Source organism: Meleagris gallopavo, chromosome 16, assembly GCF_905368555.1.
Source record: "Meleagris gallopavo chromosome 16, MGAL_WU_HG_1.1, whole genome shotgun sequence".
NCBI lineage: Eukaryota > Metazoa > Chordata > Aves > Galliformes > Phasianidae > Meleagris > Meleagris gallopavo.
The window spans coordinates 4,133,523-4,148,203 of NC_139419.1; the positions used below are offsets into that span (position 1 = coordinate 4,133,523).

Here is a 14,681-nt window from a genome sequence, read left to right on the forward strand (position 1 = left end):
CGAGCACACGGAAAGGCCCTGCGCTGCAGAACTCCATGGAGAGGCCCTGGTTTAGCAAGATTTCCACCAAACATGTTGGGTTAGAGGGGCTTTGGAGCCAGATGAATTCTGCCCAGCTTTTGCTACTTGACATAACTGAGCAGCCAGTGTGGATTTAGGGACTCGCTGCTCCACTGCACCAAGCATGGGTCAAACTGGTCAGCTTTAGAGAGAAGGCAGGCGTGAAAAATTCACAGCACACACGTGGTGACCTTGTGCCTCTGAGCCAACAGCAGCCACCACCAGCCCTGCCCATAGGATGGAAAAGAATCAAAGCTCTTCTCTCCCCCAGCAACAAATACATTGAGCCAACTTCCACTTTAAACACTTGGCCAGGAGAAAAGGGATGGGATTTTCTACCCCAGCACTCCATAGCCTCACCTCCCAATCCTGAGCAAAGTGATAAAAAGGCACAGCGAAGCCATGCTTGACCAGCAAGGGCTCTGTGTTTTAACTAGCAGCCCATCTGGATGACTCCCTTGCAGAAACCAGTTTGCAGGACACAAGAGCTGCCTGGGCTGATGCCAGCAGGAGAAGCACGCCTGCTTTGCACAGATTTACTACAGGACCTTAGAGCACGTGGGACTCCCAGTCATTGGGTCAGCAAGGCCAAGAGCTCCAGAAGGTTAATCCAGGAGGTGAGAACAAGCTGTCAGCCCCAAGCTGACCTCCGGATAATCTCTGAGTAGGTCTCTGGAGTATGGGAGGGGTATCTCAGCAACTTAATCTCATTAGTTGATAGATTCTGTTTTCAAGTCTCAGTCCAAGACCGCTTGAAAAGATCCTACCATCTCTTCAGGCAATAGCTCAAAATGAATATTAAGGAAATAGGAAGCTTCTCCCATTTTTCAGCAGTGCAATTGGCCAACTGCCAGTTAAGGGCAAAGCAGGGAAGCCCTGCAACCTCTCAAAGGGTTTCTAAGTTACCCTCGGTAGCACGCAGCCATACTTGCAGTACCGCCTCTGCCCGCTAGATGGCAGTGTTGCTTTGGAATATCGCCTCAAACCAGTTTCTCAGCCTGGAAAATGGGCAGAGGAAAAAAGGCAGAAGAGCCAGAGAATGAGGGAAATGAAAAGGAAACTACATTATCAGGAGTGAGCGTTAAGCATTAAGAACCTTTTAAGCCTATATCAAACTTCAGACTTTACTCGAGGCGCAGCGACAGCTTACACCAACATTCCCGGCTGCTGCAAGGAGACAGCTCTGCTCATCCTCCACCCAAGGCTGTGAGCAATAATGATGCGAGACACACACTGCCTCCATTTCTAAGGCTCTGGGAAACGCAGAGCCAAGCCAAGCAAAGCAAAGCAGCACTGCACACCGAAGCTTCCACCCAGACCTCGGTGGTTCCAAGGGGATTCAGTCCTTCAAGGTTAGAGATCCATTCACATGACCCAAGCCATTAAGCAATCAGATCTCCACCAGCTGCTACCCCCTGGATGAAAGCAGCACGCTCCTCGCCCCTTGCAAATGGGAAGCAACGGGAAACAAAAAGCCTCGAGATGTTTTAGCTGCCCCAGCTCCTTTCACTACTGCAATGGCTTAGGAACATGCACGCAAACATCAGCCTCAGTTGATGAAGAACAGTTTTAGTCATGCTGCAACGATCTTTGCAAGTGTAGCTATACACCATGTGAGGATGACCTTGCTTTTACCACTCTTTTGCATTTTAGACATGTTCTGTGAATAGAGAATGACCACTGACCCAACAGAAACTGCTTTGGGGAGGGGGAAGAGGAAACAAAACAGCACTTTTTCTAAAGCAGTAACTTTGGGGTCGGACTTGGCGACCTTAGAGGTCTTTTCCAACCTAAATGATTCTGTGATTTACAGACATCGTGTTTACCAGTGCAAGGAAATCACCATTGTGAGGTGGGTTCATAAGTTCTTTGGCAACAGTGAAGCTCCTGTATGCATCCTTCAAGGTCAGATCAATGATCCGAGAAGTGAACATCGACACGACAAATTCTACAGAATGCTTTCAACGTATTATCAAGAAAGGAAAAATATATGCAAAAAATAAGGAGGCAAAATCTTAAATATAAGCCAAAGGTAGAAAAATATCCCAGTGGGAAACCAAACACTATGTTATCTAGACGCTGTAGGAGTCCTTTCCTTCCTGGATGTTCAATAAGTGTACACATACACAGAGAACATAGCATTTCACCTAGTCCTGAGAGCCTGACACCTCCCAGATATGCTGGGTCCGCTTTTTCTTATCTAAAAGGAAGACAGTTGCAGCATAGAGACTTTAAGCTCTTACACAGTGGTTGAAAGGCATATCCTGAGCCCTCAAAAACAGCACAAGATGCCTTCCTGTTCTCCACAACTCCGGAAGAAAAATGACTCTCAAGCCATTGCAGCCGCTTCTGAGCTGCTGCTTGAGCAGATGACCAGCAGAGGACCAGAGGACCACTTGCAGTTTTTACACCAACCACAACAAAACAAGCACTCTATCTCCAGAGCTTCACAAACAATGGAGATATTCAATGGCAGCCCCTCACCTGAGATCTCTCAAACACTTGCAGTGCTTCAGCATGTCCATGAGAGCAGACATGTACACCATTTTCCCCATCATGCCCAGGTTGGACAACGAAAGAGTCCGCAAATGCTGGCACTGCAATCCAATGCTAACAAGCCCAGACCCAGTAACAATATTTGGCAGTTGTGCTAAGGTGAGGCTCTGCAAATATGTCAGCTGGCTAATGGCAGCCACCTCCGAATCCCCCACGCTTTGTGCTCGGACACAAGGAGGCAGAGAGTTCCGAATTGCTGGCTCATTGCGGGGCATGGCAGAGGAAAAACTGGACCCAATTATTTCTAAGGTTTCCAAAAACCTGAGGCTTCTCATCAGCGTCCAGAATACTGAAGACTCCAGCTTCTGACATGCTTGGTCTGCTAAGTTTCTCGGATATGTCTGCACCCCCACACGGGTTTTCTTTCCAAACGTTTGGGGCACCACATTAGGCTGCGAGGGAGACTTTTCCATGTTCACAGCAACATCTGTGATGGAACAAACTGGTAGCGCTAGTGAGAGTAGGTGCTTTAGCCTGGACAGGAGCTGGCACAAATGATTCCCTATGCTTTCTGAGCTGTGGTGGTGAGCTGCGGAGAGGTTGAGGTGTCTGAGGTTGCAGCAAGAGACTACCAGGCTTTCCAGAATGCTACTGTCAATGTCATCTTCTGCTCTTCGAAACAAAGACTCCGGAGCCAGGCAGTGAACGCAGCCGCTGAGATTCAAACTGGTCAAGCTTTTAAGGTCCTTCCCACCATTAATAACTCTCTGGATCAGGTGGCCACCAGATAAGGTGCATCGGCTAAAGCTGAAGTAGAAAGGGTTGTTGAACTTCAAGTGTTGCAGGAGTCCAGAACCATTAAGCCAGGCTTTGGGCAGTTGTAAAGCATCCAGGCGTACATTTCGAGCCATTGAGTCCAGAAGGTTTTTAGTGGCTCCCGTCTCAGCAAAACTACCAGGGGCAGAAATAAGGAAGGCGTGAAGGTTCTCAGGTGTCCGATCGCTTAGCACAGCCAAGTACAGCCTCACCACCTCCTGATTAACATAGCCAGGAGCCAGCCTGGCATAGAAGACGCGAAGGTTTTGGTAGTGGGGCACGTTGCTCTCGCCCACCATTAGCTGTCCAGACAGCATAAAACCTTCTCGTGAGCGATCAAGGATCTCAAAATAAAGCAGCAGTTTCTCAAGGCTAGTGCAGCAAGGAACAACACCGTATGACGGAGTGTAGAGGGTTTGCTTCAATTCTGACACGCGGCTGAGGGTGGCTTTGCACTCGCTGCTTAGCTGACTGGCATCAAAACCTGGGTTTACATCTATCGCCAGGGAGCGCAGGTGCTGAAGTGTGGACAGCATCTTTGAGAGACGGAGAGAGGTGATACGGCACCCAGACAGGTTCAGTTTTACCAGGTTCTTGCACCGTGTTACATGATCAGTAGTGGAGCTGGGCAGCCAATAGCACCCAGCCATGTTCAGCTGGTAAATCTCTTTTCCGATATCCCTCATCAGTTGCTTCACTTTGTCTTTGTTTACCTGTGCTCAAACAAAACCAGATTCAATGAGATACAAGGCAGTAGCATGCAGTGAGTCAGTTTCCCATCTGAAGATGGGGACAGCACTGGTTAGCTCTCACAGTATGTAACTCATCCAAGGGTCTTGGATCACTAGCACATGCCTCATTAAAGCATGGCTTTGTCAGCCATGCTTTGGACTCTAAGATTAGAATTCCTTCAGCTTCTTAGTCTGCGCAGTTCTGCATTACCGACTGAGAGGCTAAATCTGTCCTCCATCCCACTGTCAGCTGTTGAACAACATCCATTTTCCAACAGCTACACTATTTCAACAGAAATAGCTGAAACCAGCTGAACTGGTCTATAGCAGCACAAATTAAAAGAATACATTCATTCTCCTTCATCCACTTTCTTTTGGAAACAAATAAGAGAGGCTTCTCTTTGCCTACAGCTTGGTGATGCAGTCTTCATAAAATATATTATGTCTCGTCCCTAAGTTTATTTTTGTTACAAAAAGTATACATTTTCTGAATTAGCTGACTGTGTGTCTGACAAATTTATTTGCACAACACAGAAAATATATTTGGGGAAAATTACAACTTCATACAACCATAAAAGGCAGCTACAAATGGAAAGTTGCATTTACTTTCATTTTAGTTTCCATAAACCCAGAGAAGTTACATAAAATACCATCAGTGCAAATTAAGGGAACACAGAGCTGTCCTAACAAAGCATTCTGGAAAACAAATGCTTTTATAAAACAGTTTATTGTTTATTCGATTTCAGAGTTCAAAAGCAGGACATGCATCAGACACACTGAGAAGTTCTACTTCTTGACATTTTTTCAAAAGTCAGGTTTCTCCTCATAGCTAATAGAAGAAGCAAGCTACTCTCCCCACCTTATAGTCTTTCTGAAGTAAAACTGTATGGGTTAGACTCTTGTCAAGGCAAAGCATTGAGAGCTTCCTGCATGTCTTCCTGACGTTCAGGACCAGGTCCGTGCAAGGGACGTAGCTTAGGATGTGCAGAAGGATCTCATCAGAGAACTCCATCAAGTTGATCCCATTACCTTCCTCCTCATTCTCCCCACTCACAAGATCCTGAAAGAAATAAGAGGGGGAAAAAAGAGGAAAAAAGACAAAAAAGAAAAGCAACCAGCTCAGAGACTTCAGCAAATCTTATGAGAAAAGAGATACTCTGAGCCACAAAGGGATTTGCAGAGCGAGACAAAGCAAAAGCAGAACACAAACCACCTGCCTTAAGAAACCAGTGCCTTTCCCTTAGGATACAACAGTGAGGTACTGCAAAGCCTCACACAAAGCCGCGGTAGCTTCACCCGCTCTCTGCTTTGGGCTGCTTCAGAACACGAATAAAAATGTTTATACTCATCCCCCTCCTGCCACTCGCTTTGCAATTGGAAGTGGCAGCCCTCAGTGCAGCAGGCAGTCCCTTCCCACGTTTTTCCTCTAAGAGGAGCCCATCCCAATAACCTCACCAGTTACGTAACCGTTTACAGGCTAAAAAAATCCCTCTGCAGCCAGCATCACGCTGCCCATAGCCATCCCAGCGGGCTCACACCGCGGCCGCGGGCCCCCGGGCTGCTCGGGATGGCTTCAGTCCCCCAGCAGCGATGCACCCGGCCCCCTCTGCTCCTACCTTAACCCTGGGGCTCGGAGGCCCGCAGCCCGCCGGTGGGTCCGGGGGCAGCCGGGCCTTCAGCTCCATCTTTAACAAAGATGAATCACCGTTCGTTAACGCCGCGCCACCCCTGAAGGGCTGGGCTGCTCCTGTCCCACGGCACGGCCCTGCACAACGGCCCGGGGTTCCCCAGAGGAGCGCCGGCCACCCAGCGGCCGGGCAGCCCGCCCCCGGACCCGCGGGACTGAGCCCACCGCCATCCCAGCCGCTCGCCGCGCCGGCTCCTTCCCGAGGGGCTCCGTCTCCCCTCAGCGCTGACGGCCCCACGGCTCACCTCTGCACAGCGCGACATGGCGGCAGCCGCGGGATCCCGCCGCGCCCGGCTCAAGCCAGCCGCCTCCCGGCCCCGCTCCGCACCGCCGCACGGCTCTTCCGGCGCTGCCATGACCCGGCTTCCGCGGCTCGCCGCACTTCCGCCACCGCCATCTTGAGCGTGGCCGCGTGAAGCGGAAGTAAGGGGGCGGCCTCTGCGCGACGCCATCTTGAGAGCGGCGCCGCCATGTTGGGGGTGGTAGTTATCTTCTCGGAAAGGAAAGTTACTGGACATTTACGTAATTAAGCCGGACTTTAATGAGCTGAATCTTCCCCCTGTGGCAGCAGATGTGGGAGATGAGCTTGACGTGTGCTGAGGGCCATGCAGAAGACATCCACAGCTGCTGTGGATGCAGCCATTCATGTAGCAGTGCCCGTGGCTCAGCCCACTGTCAGCTCCCAGCCTCGAGAACAGACAGGACCGCAGTGCTGGGACTCCCAGTGTGTGCTTTGGGAATATTGTTCATAGAAAATGTGTTCTAAACATGACCCATGGAGGAAGATGACTAGGTGGCTGCTTTCTTCCTCCTCGCTTGCTGCCATTTAAGGCCATGAACAAGACTAGGGATAGGCTGGATTAGGGTTAGGAAATATTGAGTGCCTGGGCCTGTTTTGTTTCCAGGCCTGTGAGCAGGATCTTGGTGTGCAGAAGCACACCCTTCTCAGCCCTGAGGTGCGGGACAACTTCATTAAGAGTATCAATACTCACTTTTCTGTCACGTTTCAGTTAAACAGAAGATAATGACAAATTCAGCACAGAGGCCCTTCGGTCAGGGCTGGCTTGTTTGACATTTAAACAGAATATCAACCTACTGTTCTTGCAGTCAGCAGGGAAAGCTGATACCAAGGTGGAGAAAACTTGCATTTCCAGTGCAAATGTAAATAAGATCATAAGCAGAGCCCACAAGAGAGTCAGTGCCAGGTCAGCTGGAGCAGCTGGTGTGAGGACTAGCCATGGTTCCTTGCAGTTCTGGGCTGTCTGTGGACCAGGCAGCTGTTGCCAACCCCAGATAAAAGCTGGGAGCTGAGACAGGTTAAAGAACCTCCCCAGGAGAAACCACGCTCACAGCGGTTGTAAGAGGAGCTGAGCTCAGTCTGATGGCCCTCTGAGCAAACGAGCAGTGTGGCGGTGTAGATAAGACATGAGGCTGAATACGAGGCAGCAGGACATCAGATGGGCTGTAAAGGAGGAAGGAAGCAAACAGCTACTCTGAGCGGTGGCATTTCTCTTGATGGTTGCTGGGAAGCTGTCAGTGGGTGAGTGCAGAAACCTTCCCCGCTGCTCTTTAGTTCAGGAACGCTCTTCCCACCGCTGGCACATGGGAAACTCCTGTGAAAATGGCATCAGTACAGTGCTGGTCTGTCTCCAGGCAGACTTTGATCATGGTATGACTCATACAGTTTTCCCAGTCCAAAGAAGGCAGGCGCATACCATGCTGTCCCGGTCCAGGAGGGCAAACAAACAAATCTGGTGCTAGTATCAAGATATTGTGTTCTGTACAACATAGTTCATGGCTGGACAGACCTGGTGATTTATTTTTTTTTCTCCCCTGGGAAACTCTTGAGTCATTTCTCTCCTGTGGTTCTTCTTAACACTGATAAAGTTTGAACATCTCATCTTTTTGACAGCATAACGAAAGCTTGGTGGTCAGAGCGCTTTGTATTTTCTTGGGCTAACTGCTGTTTCCACTGCTGTAAATGGTTTTCGGTGCTTGATACGATTTAATACAGTAAGGCCTGCTAAAGTAGATTACAGATGGGTATAATACAAGCCAGGACAGGCTTGAGGTCAGCATTCCCTCTGCAGAGACCAACTTCAAAGAGCAGGACTCCTCCTCCAGCCGCTGTCTCATCCATGAACTGACACCAGGAAAAGCCCATTTTCTGAAACCATCACTTTGTGCCCTCAGAGGGGACTTCCACGAGGAAGCCAGTTGTGTTTGAATGTCCTGGGAAATGGGACGTTTGCAGGCTGCCAGTGTGCTCTAACGAGAGGACAGAATCCCCCCCAGCCAGGAGCCATTTTTGGTCAGTGCTCCCTGACAAAGCTTGAGGCAGCCACACAAGGAGGCCCTTCAGGGCTAAATCCTGAGAGCTGCAGCCATCTCCTTTGCCAAGGACATCACTAATTCCTGGTGGTGGCTTGATTCCGTAAGCGGCTCAGCGAGGTGACTTTCCAGGTCACCAGCTAATTGCAGGTGAAGTGCCAGCCACTGTCTCCAGCAGGAGCGAAAGTTGGGAGCTCTGAGGGAAGAAAAGGAATAAAACGTTTGCTCAGCTCCATTCAGTTGAGCCAGTTCCCCCTGGGCAGTTAAAGGGAGGTGAGAAAGGGCTGGGTGGCTTGCAACAGTCTGTGGCCGATCCCTGCCGTCCCTGCAGCCGGAGAACTCCCAGCACATCACAGCCAAAACACAAAGAGGGAGAAGCTATGGTTAAAAAAAAATCCCCCATCTCCAATGCCCATCATTTCTGAGAGGAAACCACCTGGCTCCCCTCCGCTTGTCGGAGTTGGGAGCAGTGAGTAATGCTTGCAGGCTTCCCTGCCCAGCACCACATTCTTTTCTCCAGCATGTAATGGCCCAAAGGAGGCATAAAGTGAGCCTTGCTGGAGCAGCCTGTGGAGTAGCTGTGCACGCCATGGCCTCTCGCTGGAGAAGGGGTGGGAAGGGCTGCAAAATGCTCAGCCTCATTTTATTGGGGGGCTGAATGCCTGAAGCAGCAAGAAAGAAAAAAAGAAAAACCTGTGAAGTGTTAACTGAAAGCTTTGCTTTCTGCTCTTTGAAGCATACAAAATCAGCTCAGCTCCCCAGCCCATTACTCTCCCTGCACCCTCTGCTCTCGACCCCAGGCACTTTGCAGCTCCTTGCCTTGCTGCCACCATCCTCTCTGCAGTTCTTTGTGCCTCAGCACATTTTTCACAGCAATCAGTGGTTGTTTCAGGGAGGACTGAAGGCAGAAGAGCAGACGTGCCCCATTTCCCTGCCGCCATCTCCTCTCGCCTCCTGGCCTTTTTCCTGCTCCACTCCCACCAGCTCCCTCCCCAGCGGCTGCTGCCGCCTCCTCCTCACCCTGTTTCCCCAAGACCCCGGGTTATTAGCCCAGTTTGGGCCCCTCCCCAACCAGTTACACCTTGCTCCTTGCAAACCAGTGCTTCCAGTAACTCATCTGCCTGGCCCAGCGTCTGCACCCATAGCCCTGTCAGTCTGCTGCCACATTAGTGCAGCCAGAAGGGAGGCTGGGGAGACAAAAGGAAGAAACCAGCAGGTCCACCCTCAGCACAGCATGACGCTGGAAAACGATGAGGCCAGGCAAAGGATTAAAAGAACCCATGGAACTTGTTCCCTGCCTTTCATCTGCTGTGAGCGTGACACAGTCACGGCCATTAGCTCTTCAAAGCCAGGCAGGTTGGAGGATCCTTGGGAAGCCAGCATGCCCACAAGCAAGGCTGCGAGGTCGTCTGCTTAGGCTAGCACTGCAATGCAAAGCGTCACCTGGCTTTGCTCTCCCTAAGCCCTGACCCTGCAGCCATGTCACTGCACCAGTGAGAGCTTCCTCTCCACACCCTTTCCCAGCCTCACCCCTGCAGTGATGTGTAACAGCCCTGTGGCCCCGCTCTCAGAAGTCCATCTCATCCGCTTCACTGAAGACTTTCTCCTGCCTCCACCTGAGGAGCTGCTCCACCCAGCAGGCAGCTTGCCAAAGCCCAGGCCTCCCACTTCCCGGACTGAAGCAAAGGCAGAGCAAGCTGCTTGTCTGGAGATACCTGAAACCGGAGGACAGAGGCTGCATACCAAGACCTTTCTTAAACGAAGAATAAATTGCCCCATGTCAGAAGCCAGCTGCTCCTTGGTAACTTGGTAACATCACCACCACATCACTGTCAGGTCACACAGCAGAATGAGGGTCACAGGAAACAGCACAGCTGCAGTCCCACTGAGCCCAGCCCACCCTCATCCAACGGTCCCCTACAGAAAGCATTGATGGCAGCACAGGACAGAACGGGAGCCAAACTCCTTCTTGCTGAAGCATCATCATGGTTTATCCAGCCTGTGCACCAGACAGCACCAGCACCCACCCCAAAGAGATGCTGATCCACACAGGCTGGTAAGGCTGGATAAGAGCAGGAACCAACTGTCAAGAAGCATCACAGAAATAAAAACCAACACCAGTCAAGCCTCTATTGTGTGCACTTTTATTTGAACTGGTCTTAAGTCAGTGTACAGGTAGCCCCTCCCTCCCCCACATACTGGCACTTTACTCCTAGACTGTGGGGGGACTGTAAAGCCTTCATTCACGTCTATCACTGGGGAACACAGCCCGCTTGCTTGACAAATCAAAAAGGATCAAGTGTGTTTTGTTTTTAAGGCTGAAGATACAAAAAGACACTTGTTGGGTTACATAATTTACAGACAAGCAATTATCATCTAACACCAGTAATTGGTACCGGCTCCTCCCAGCTGGGCTGTTGCCTTCACAGAGGCGAGTAACTTCCTGTAACAATGCATTATAACAATATTTGGAATGACTATTAAAAAAGAAACAAATGTACAATCAAAGTCCTCAGATGCATTGTAGAACTTTGGGGGCGTTCGCTCCAACATGTTTCATTTTAAGACTGCTGCTGACACCTTCACCATTCCAGTTTTTTAATCCTGAGTCAAGCGCCAAAAGAAAAAACAAATAAAGCCATGCCAATCTCGTCTTGTTTTATGCGCATTTATGGGTTTTGTTTCATCACAAGGGTGTGGGTGTTGGTAACAGTCCGGTTTAGAAGCATTTGCGGTGGACAATGGAGGGTCCGGATTCATCATACTCCTGCTTGCTGATCCACATCTGCTGGAAGGTGGACAGAGAGGCCAGGATAGAGCCTCCAATCCAGACAGAGTACTTGCGCTCAGGTGGGGCAATGATCTGCAGGAGAAAACAACTGGTCAGATGCAGTGTGATGGCACACAGCTCCTATGCACAGCCCTGTGGCACTCTGCTACCTAGTTCCTTCATCTGGCCTTGGCCAAGGCACTCTCTAGTCCGAGCAGGCTTAAGGCACAGCCTCACACAGAACACCCTCCTCCCCCACTCACAGCCAGTACTTAATCTAATTACTCACACAGCTGAGTGGCTGCCACCCTGCCCAGAGCAAGGCCATAAGGCTCCACCACTAAGACAAAGCAGTTTCCATCTTCTGTAGTAGTTTAGTTCAGCCTCTTCCACCCACACAGCATTAAGAGGTGTGCTAGAAAGAGCCCAGGGCTCCAGCCTACCTTGATTTTCATTGTGCTAGGTGCCAGGGCTGTGATCTCCTTCTGCATCCTGTCAGCAATGCCAGGGTACATTGTGGTACCACCAGACAGCACTGTGTTGGCATACAGGTCCTTACGGATATCCACATCACACTTCATGATCGAGTTGAAGGTAGTTTCATGGATACCACAGGACTCCATACCTGTGAGCAAAAAGCAGTGTCAGGTCAGTAAACAGTTCAGGGACAAGGAAGCAAGAGGACCTACTGCTATGGGAAAATGAGAGAACCAAAGACCCCATGGTAGGAAACAACACAGCCCAACAAAGCCATGGCTGACTGGCTCAGCCTCCTGTTCTACTGACCTAAGTACCTCAATTATCCCCAGGCTGAGGAAGAAAAAGACTGCAGTGGAATGGGACAAACCTGCTAAGGCCCAGCACTATTATAGCAGCTGACCAGTCTCTAAGTCACTCTAGGCAGAAGGGGCATGGAGCCTCCTAAAAGGAGTAAGACTTACCCAAGAAAGATGGCTGGAAGAGGGCCTCAGGGCACCTGAACCTCTCATTGCCAATGGTGATGACCTGACCATCAGGGAGTTCATAGCTCTTCTCCAGGGAAGAGCTAGAGGCAGCTGTGGCCATCTCCTGCTCGAAATCCAGTGCGACGTAGCACAGCTTCTCCTTGATGTCACGCACAATTTCTCTCTCGGCTGTGGTAGTGAAGCTGTAGCCTCTCTCTGTCAGGATCTTCATGAGGTAGTCCGTCAGGTCACGGCCAGCCAGATCCAGACGGAGGATGGCATGGGGGAGGGCATAGCCTTCATAGATGGGCACAGTGTGGGTAACACCATCACCAGAGTCCATCACAATACCAGTGGTACGACCAGAGGCATACAGGGACAGCACAGCCTGGATGGCTACATACATGGCTGGGGTGTTGAAGGTCTCGAACATGATCTAGAAAGATAAGAAAGCACTGAGTCAAGCAGAATAAACCAAGGTTCTCACTGCATGCCTCCATCAGTCCATGCATGTGGTTTTACATTTGTCCCTAGATAAGAGGCTTCTTTGCTCCTCTAGAAGGAGATATCGGCACTTATCTCACTTGGTCTCCACCCACACCTGCCAGGTCAGAACCTGAGCAAGGACACTGCTACCTCAGGCCCATCCATACGACACAGCAAGGAACGAAACAAAGGCCAAGAAACTACAGTATAGTCACTCAAACATGGTAAATGGATTAGTGCCTAGTCAGAACAGCAGTTAGACAAGTTGCTAGTTCAGTCTCAGAGAAAGTCAGCTTAGAGCAAACAAAACCTGTCAAGGTCCAGCAAAGAGGAGACTCAGGTCAGGAAAGGAAAACCCTGTAAAGATGGCAAAAAGGGAAAAGTGGTGAAGGCAGATAGAGGACAACATGGAAGAGGAAAGCTGGCCTGCAGCAGTACCTGCTGTAGCTCCAGGCTCAAGAGTTTTACACACCTGTGTCATCTTCTCTCTGTTGGCTTTGGGGTTCAGGGGAGCCTCTGTGAGCAGCACAGGGTGCTCCTCAGGGGCTACTCTCAGCTCATTGTAGAAGGTGTGGTGCCAGATCTTCTCCATATCATCCCAGTTGGTGACAATGCCGTGTTCAATGGGGTACTTCAGGGTCAGGATACCTCTTTTGCTCTGGGCTTCATCACCAACATAGCTGTCTTTCTGGCCCATACCAACCATCACACCCTGCACAACAAAGAAAAATCATTAAGTTTAACTGACAGGCATGCCACAACGGATGAATAAAGTTTTCTTTCAGAAGCCACACCTTTAATTACTACTAATCCCCTATTACAGCAGGGAAGGGACTGTGCCGACTGCTTCAACACAGGATGCTCTGCAGAAGGCTGTGCACTCAACCAGTTACTGTTGCAGGGTAGAAGCCTCTCATGCCACATATAAAAATAAAAGGGCTTCTTGAGGCTTAACGCCCTCAGCAGAACCACTCCCACCAAACGCTCCTCTCCATTGTCTGGACGCAGCACCCAGCCGTTGCCATACCTGATGTCTGGGGCGACCCACGATGGATGGGAACACAGCACGGGGAGCATCGTCCCCAGCGAAACCGGCCTTGCACATACCGGAGCCATTGTCAACAACGAGCGCAGCAATATCATCATCCATGGCTGGCTGCGGAGGAATAGAGAGCGGAAAAAGATATAAGCACCGCCGGTCGCGCAGCAGAACCCCGCCCCGTCTTGTTCCCCCGAATGCAGCCGTACCCCTACGGCCAGCCCCGAGGCCGGAGACCCAGCGGGGAACGGCGGCGCGGCGACGCACGGAGGCCGTTCCGTTCCCCACCCATTTCCTTCCTGCCGGCGCCGCACCGCTTCGCCCCGCGCCCGCTAGAGGGGGTGCGCCGGCACCTCCCAGATTTCGGCGCCGCACAGATTTGGGACAAAGGAAGTCCCTGCGCCCTCTCGCACGATTACCATAAAAGGCAATGGCTGCGGCGAGCCGCGCCTCGACAGCCGCCGGCGCTCCGGGGGCCGCCGCGCCCCTCCCCCGAGCCCTCCCCGGCCAGAGCCGCCCCGCCCCGCACCCCCACCTGCCACCACCCCCCGCCCGGCACGGCGAGCCCCGCGCCACGCCCCGCACCCGGCTGTGGACGGAGCCGGGCTGCTCGGCAACCGGGCGGATGGCGGAGGGTTACTGCCCGAGCACCGCGCCCGCGCCCCTCGCCCCCCCGCCCGCAGCCTTTGTTCCCCTCGCGGCCCCCCCGTACCGAGGGGCGCCGCCCCCGGCCGCGCCGCCCTCACACAGTGGGCGCACGAAGTCCCGAGCCGCGCCTGTAGCCATCAGGCAGCGCGGAGCCGCACGCGGCGCTCCCGGCACGCACGCACGCACACGCACACACACACACACACACCGTACAAAGGGCCGCCCCGGAGCCCCTCAAGGCTTCCAAGCAGCCAGAGAAAAGAAACCAGCGATCATTAAATCAAGCGATGATCGCAGCCCAGAGGATCAGGGCCGTCCCGCCCGCTCACCTGTGGGAGTAACGCGGTCGGTCAGAGCCGGGGCGGACGGCGCGAGGCAGCGACGGAGCGGGGCACGGGGCGAAGGCAGCGCGCAGCGACTCCCGCCCGCCGCGCGCTCCGCCCTTTATAGGGCCGCCGCCGCCGCCGCCTCGCCATAAAAGGAAACTTTCGGAGCGCGCCGCTCTGATTGGCTGCAGCCGCACCTCTCCGCCTCGCCCCGCCCCGCCCCTCGCCCCGCCCCGCCCCGCCTGGCGCGCGCCCCCCCCCTCTCCCGCCCCCATCGCTGCACAAAATAATTAAAAAATAAATAAATACAAAATTGGGGGTGGGGGGGAGGGGGGCAGATGGAGAGA

General features: G+C 52.1%; 2 protein-coding genes across 15 annotated transcripts in view; both read right to left on the reverse strand.

Moving 5' to 3' along the window:
* Nucleotides 1–6,230, reverse strand: part of FBXL18 (F-box and leucine rich repeat protein 18) — a 31,779-nt gene extending 25,549 nt beyond the window's left edge. For 13 of the 14 annotated variants that reach the window (XR_014886794.1, XR_014886793.1, XR_014886789.1 and 10 more), the window contains exons 1-3: nucleotides 6,036–6,230; nucleotides 4,963–5,163; nucleotides 2,545–4,085 (exon numbers count right to left, since the gene is read on the reverse strand). Coding sequence is in view for 1 of the 14 variants with exons in the window: in XM_085237500.1 (XP_085093626.1) it covers nucleotides 2,545–4,085; nucleotides 4,963–5,163; nucleotides 6,036–6,146 (1,853 nt within the window). In the remaining 13 variants the exon portion in view is untranslated. The remainder of the gene's footprint in view (nucleotides 1–2,544; nucleotides 4,086–4,962; nucleotides 5,164–6,035) is intronic. The other variant, XR_014886795.1, reaches the window with a different exon arrangement.
* Nucleotides 6,231–10,802: 4,572 nt separating this feature from the next.
* ACTB (actin beta) lies at nucleotides 10,803–14,355 on the reverse strand. The gene is made up of 6 exons (NM_001303173.1): nucleotides 14,338–14,355; nucleotides 13,349–13,477; nucleotides 12,794–13,033; nucleotides 11,833–12,271; nucleotides 11,335–11,516; nucleotides 10,803–10,984 (listed from the first exon to the last, which is right to left on the reverse strand). Exons 2-6 carry the CDS (start codon nucleotides 13,469–13,471, stop codon nucleotides 10,841–10,843), a joined length of 1,128 nt encoding a protein of 375 aa, NP_001290102.1. The 5' UTR covers nucleotides 13,472–13,477; nucleotides 14,338–14,355; the 3' UTR covers nucleotides 10,803–10,840.
* Between the last annotated feature and the right edge of the window lie 326 nt (nucleotides 14,356–14,681).

Excerpts from the sequence above, each read along its gene's own strand:
- ACTB (NM_001303173.1), bottom strand. The coding sequence starts at position 13,471 with ATGGATGATGATATTGCTGCGCTCGTTGTTGACAATGGCTCCGGTATG. Across the intron at positions 12,272-12,793 it reads ACAGAGAGAAGATGACACAG|ATCATGTTCGAGACCTTCAA; the intron begins GTGTGTAAAACT and ends TTATCTTTCTAG. Across the intron at positions 11,517-11,832 it reads CTTCCAGCCATCTTTCTTGG|GTATGGAGTCCTGTGGTATC; the intron begins GTAAGTCTTACT and ends TTTTGCTCACAG.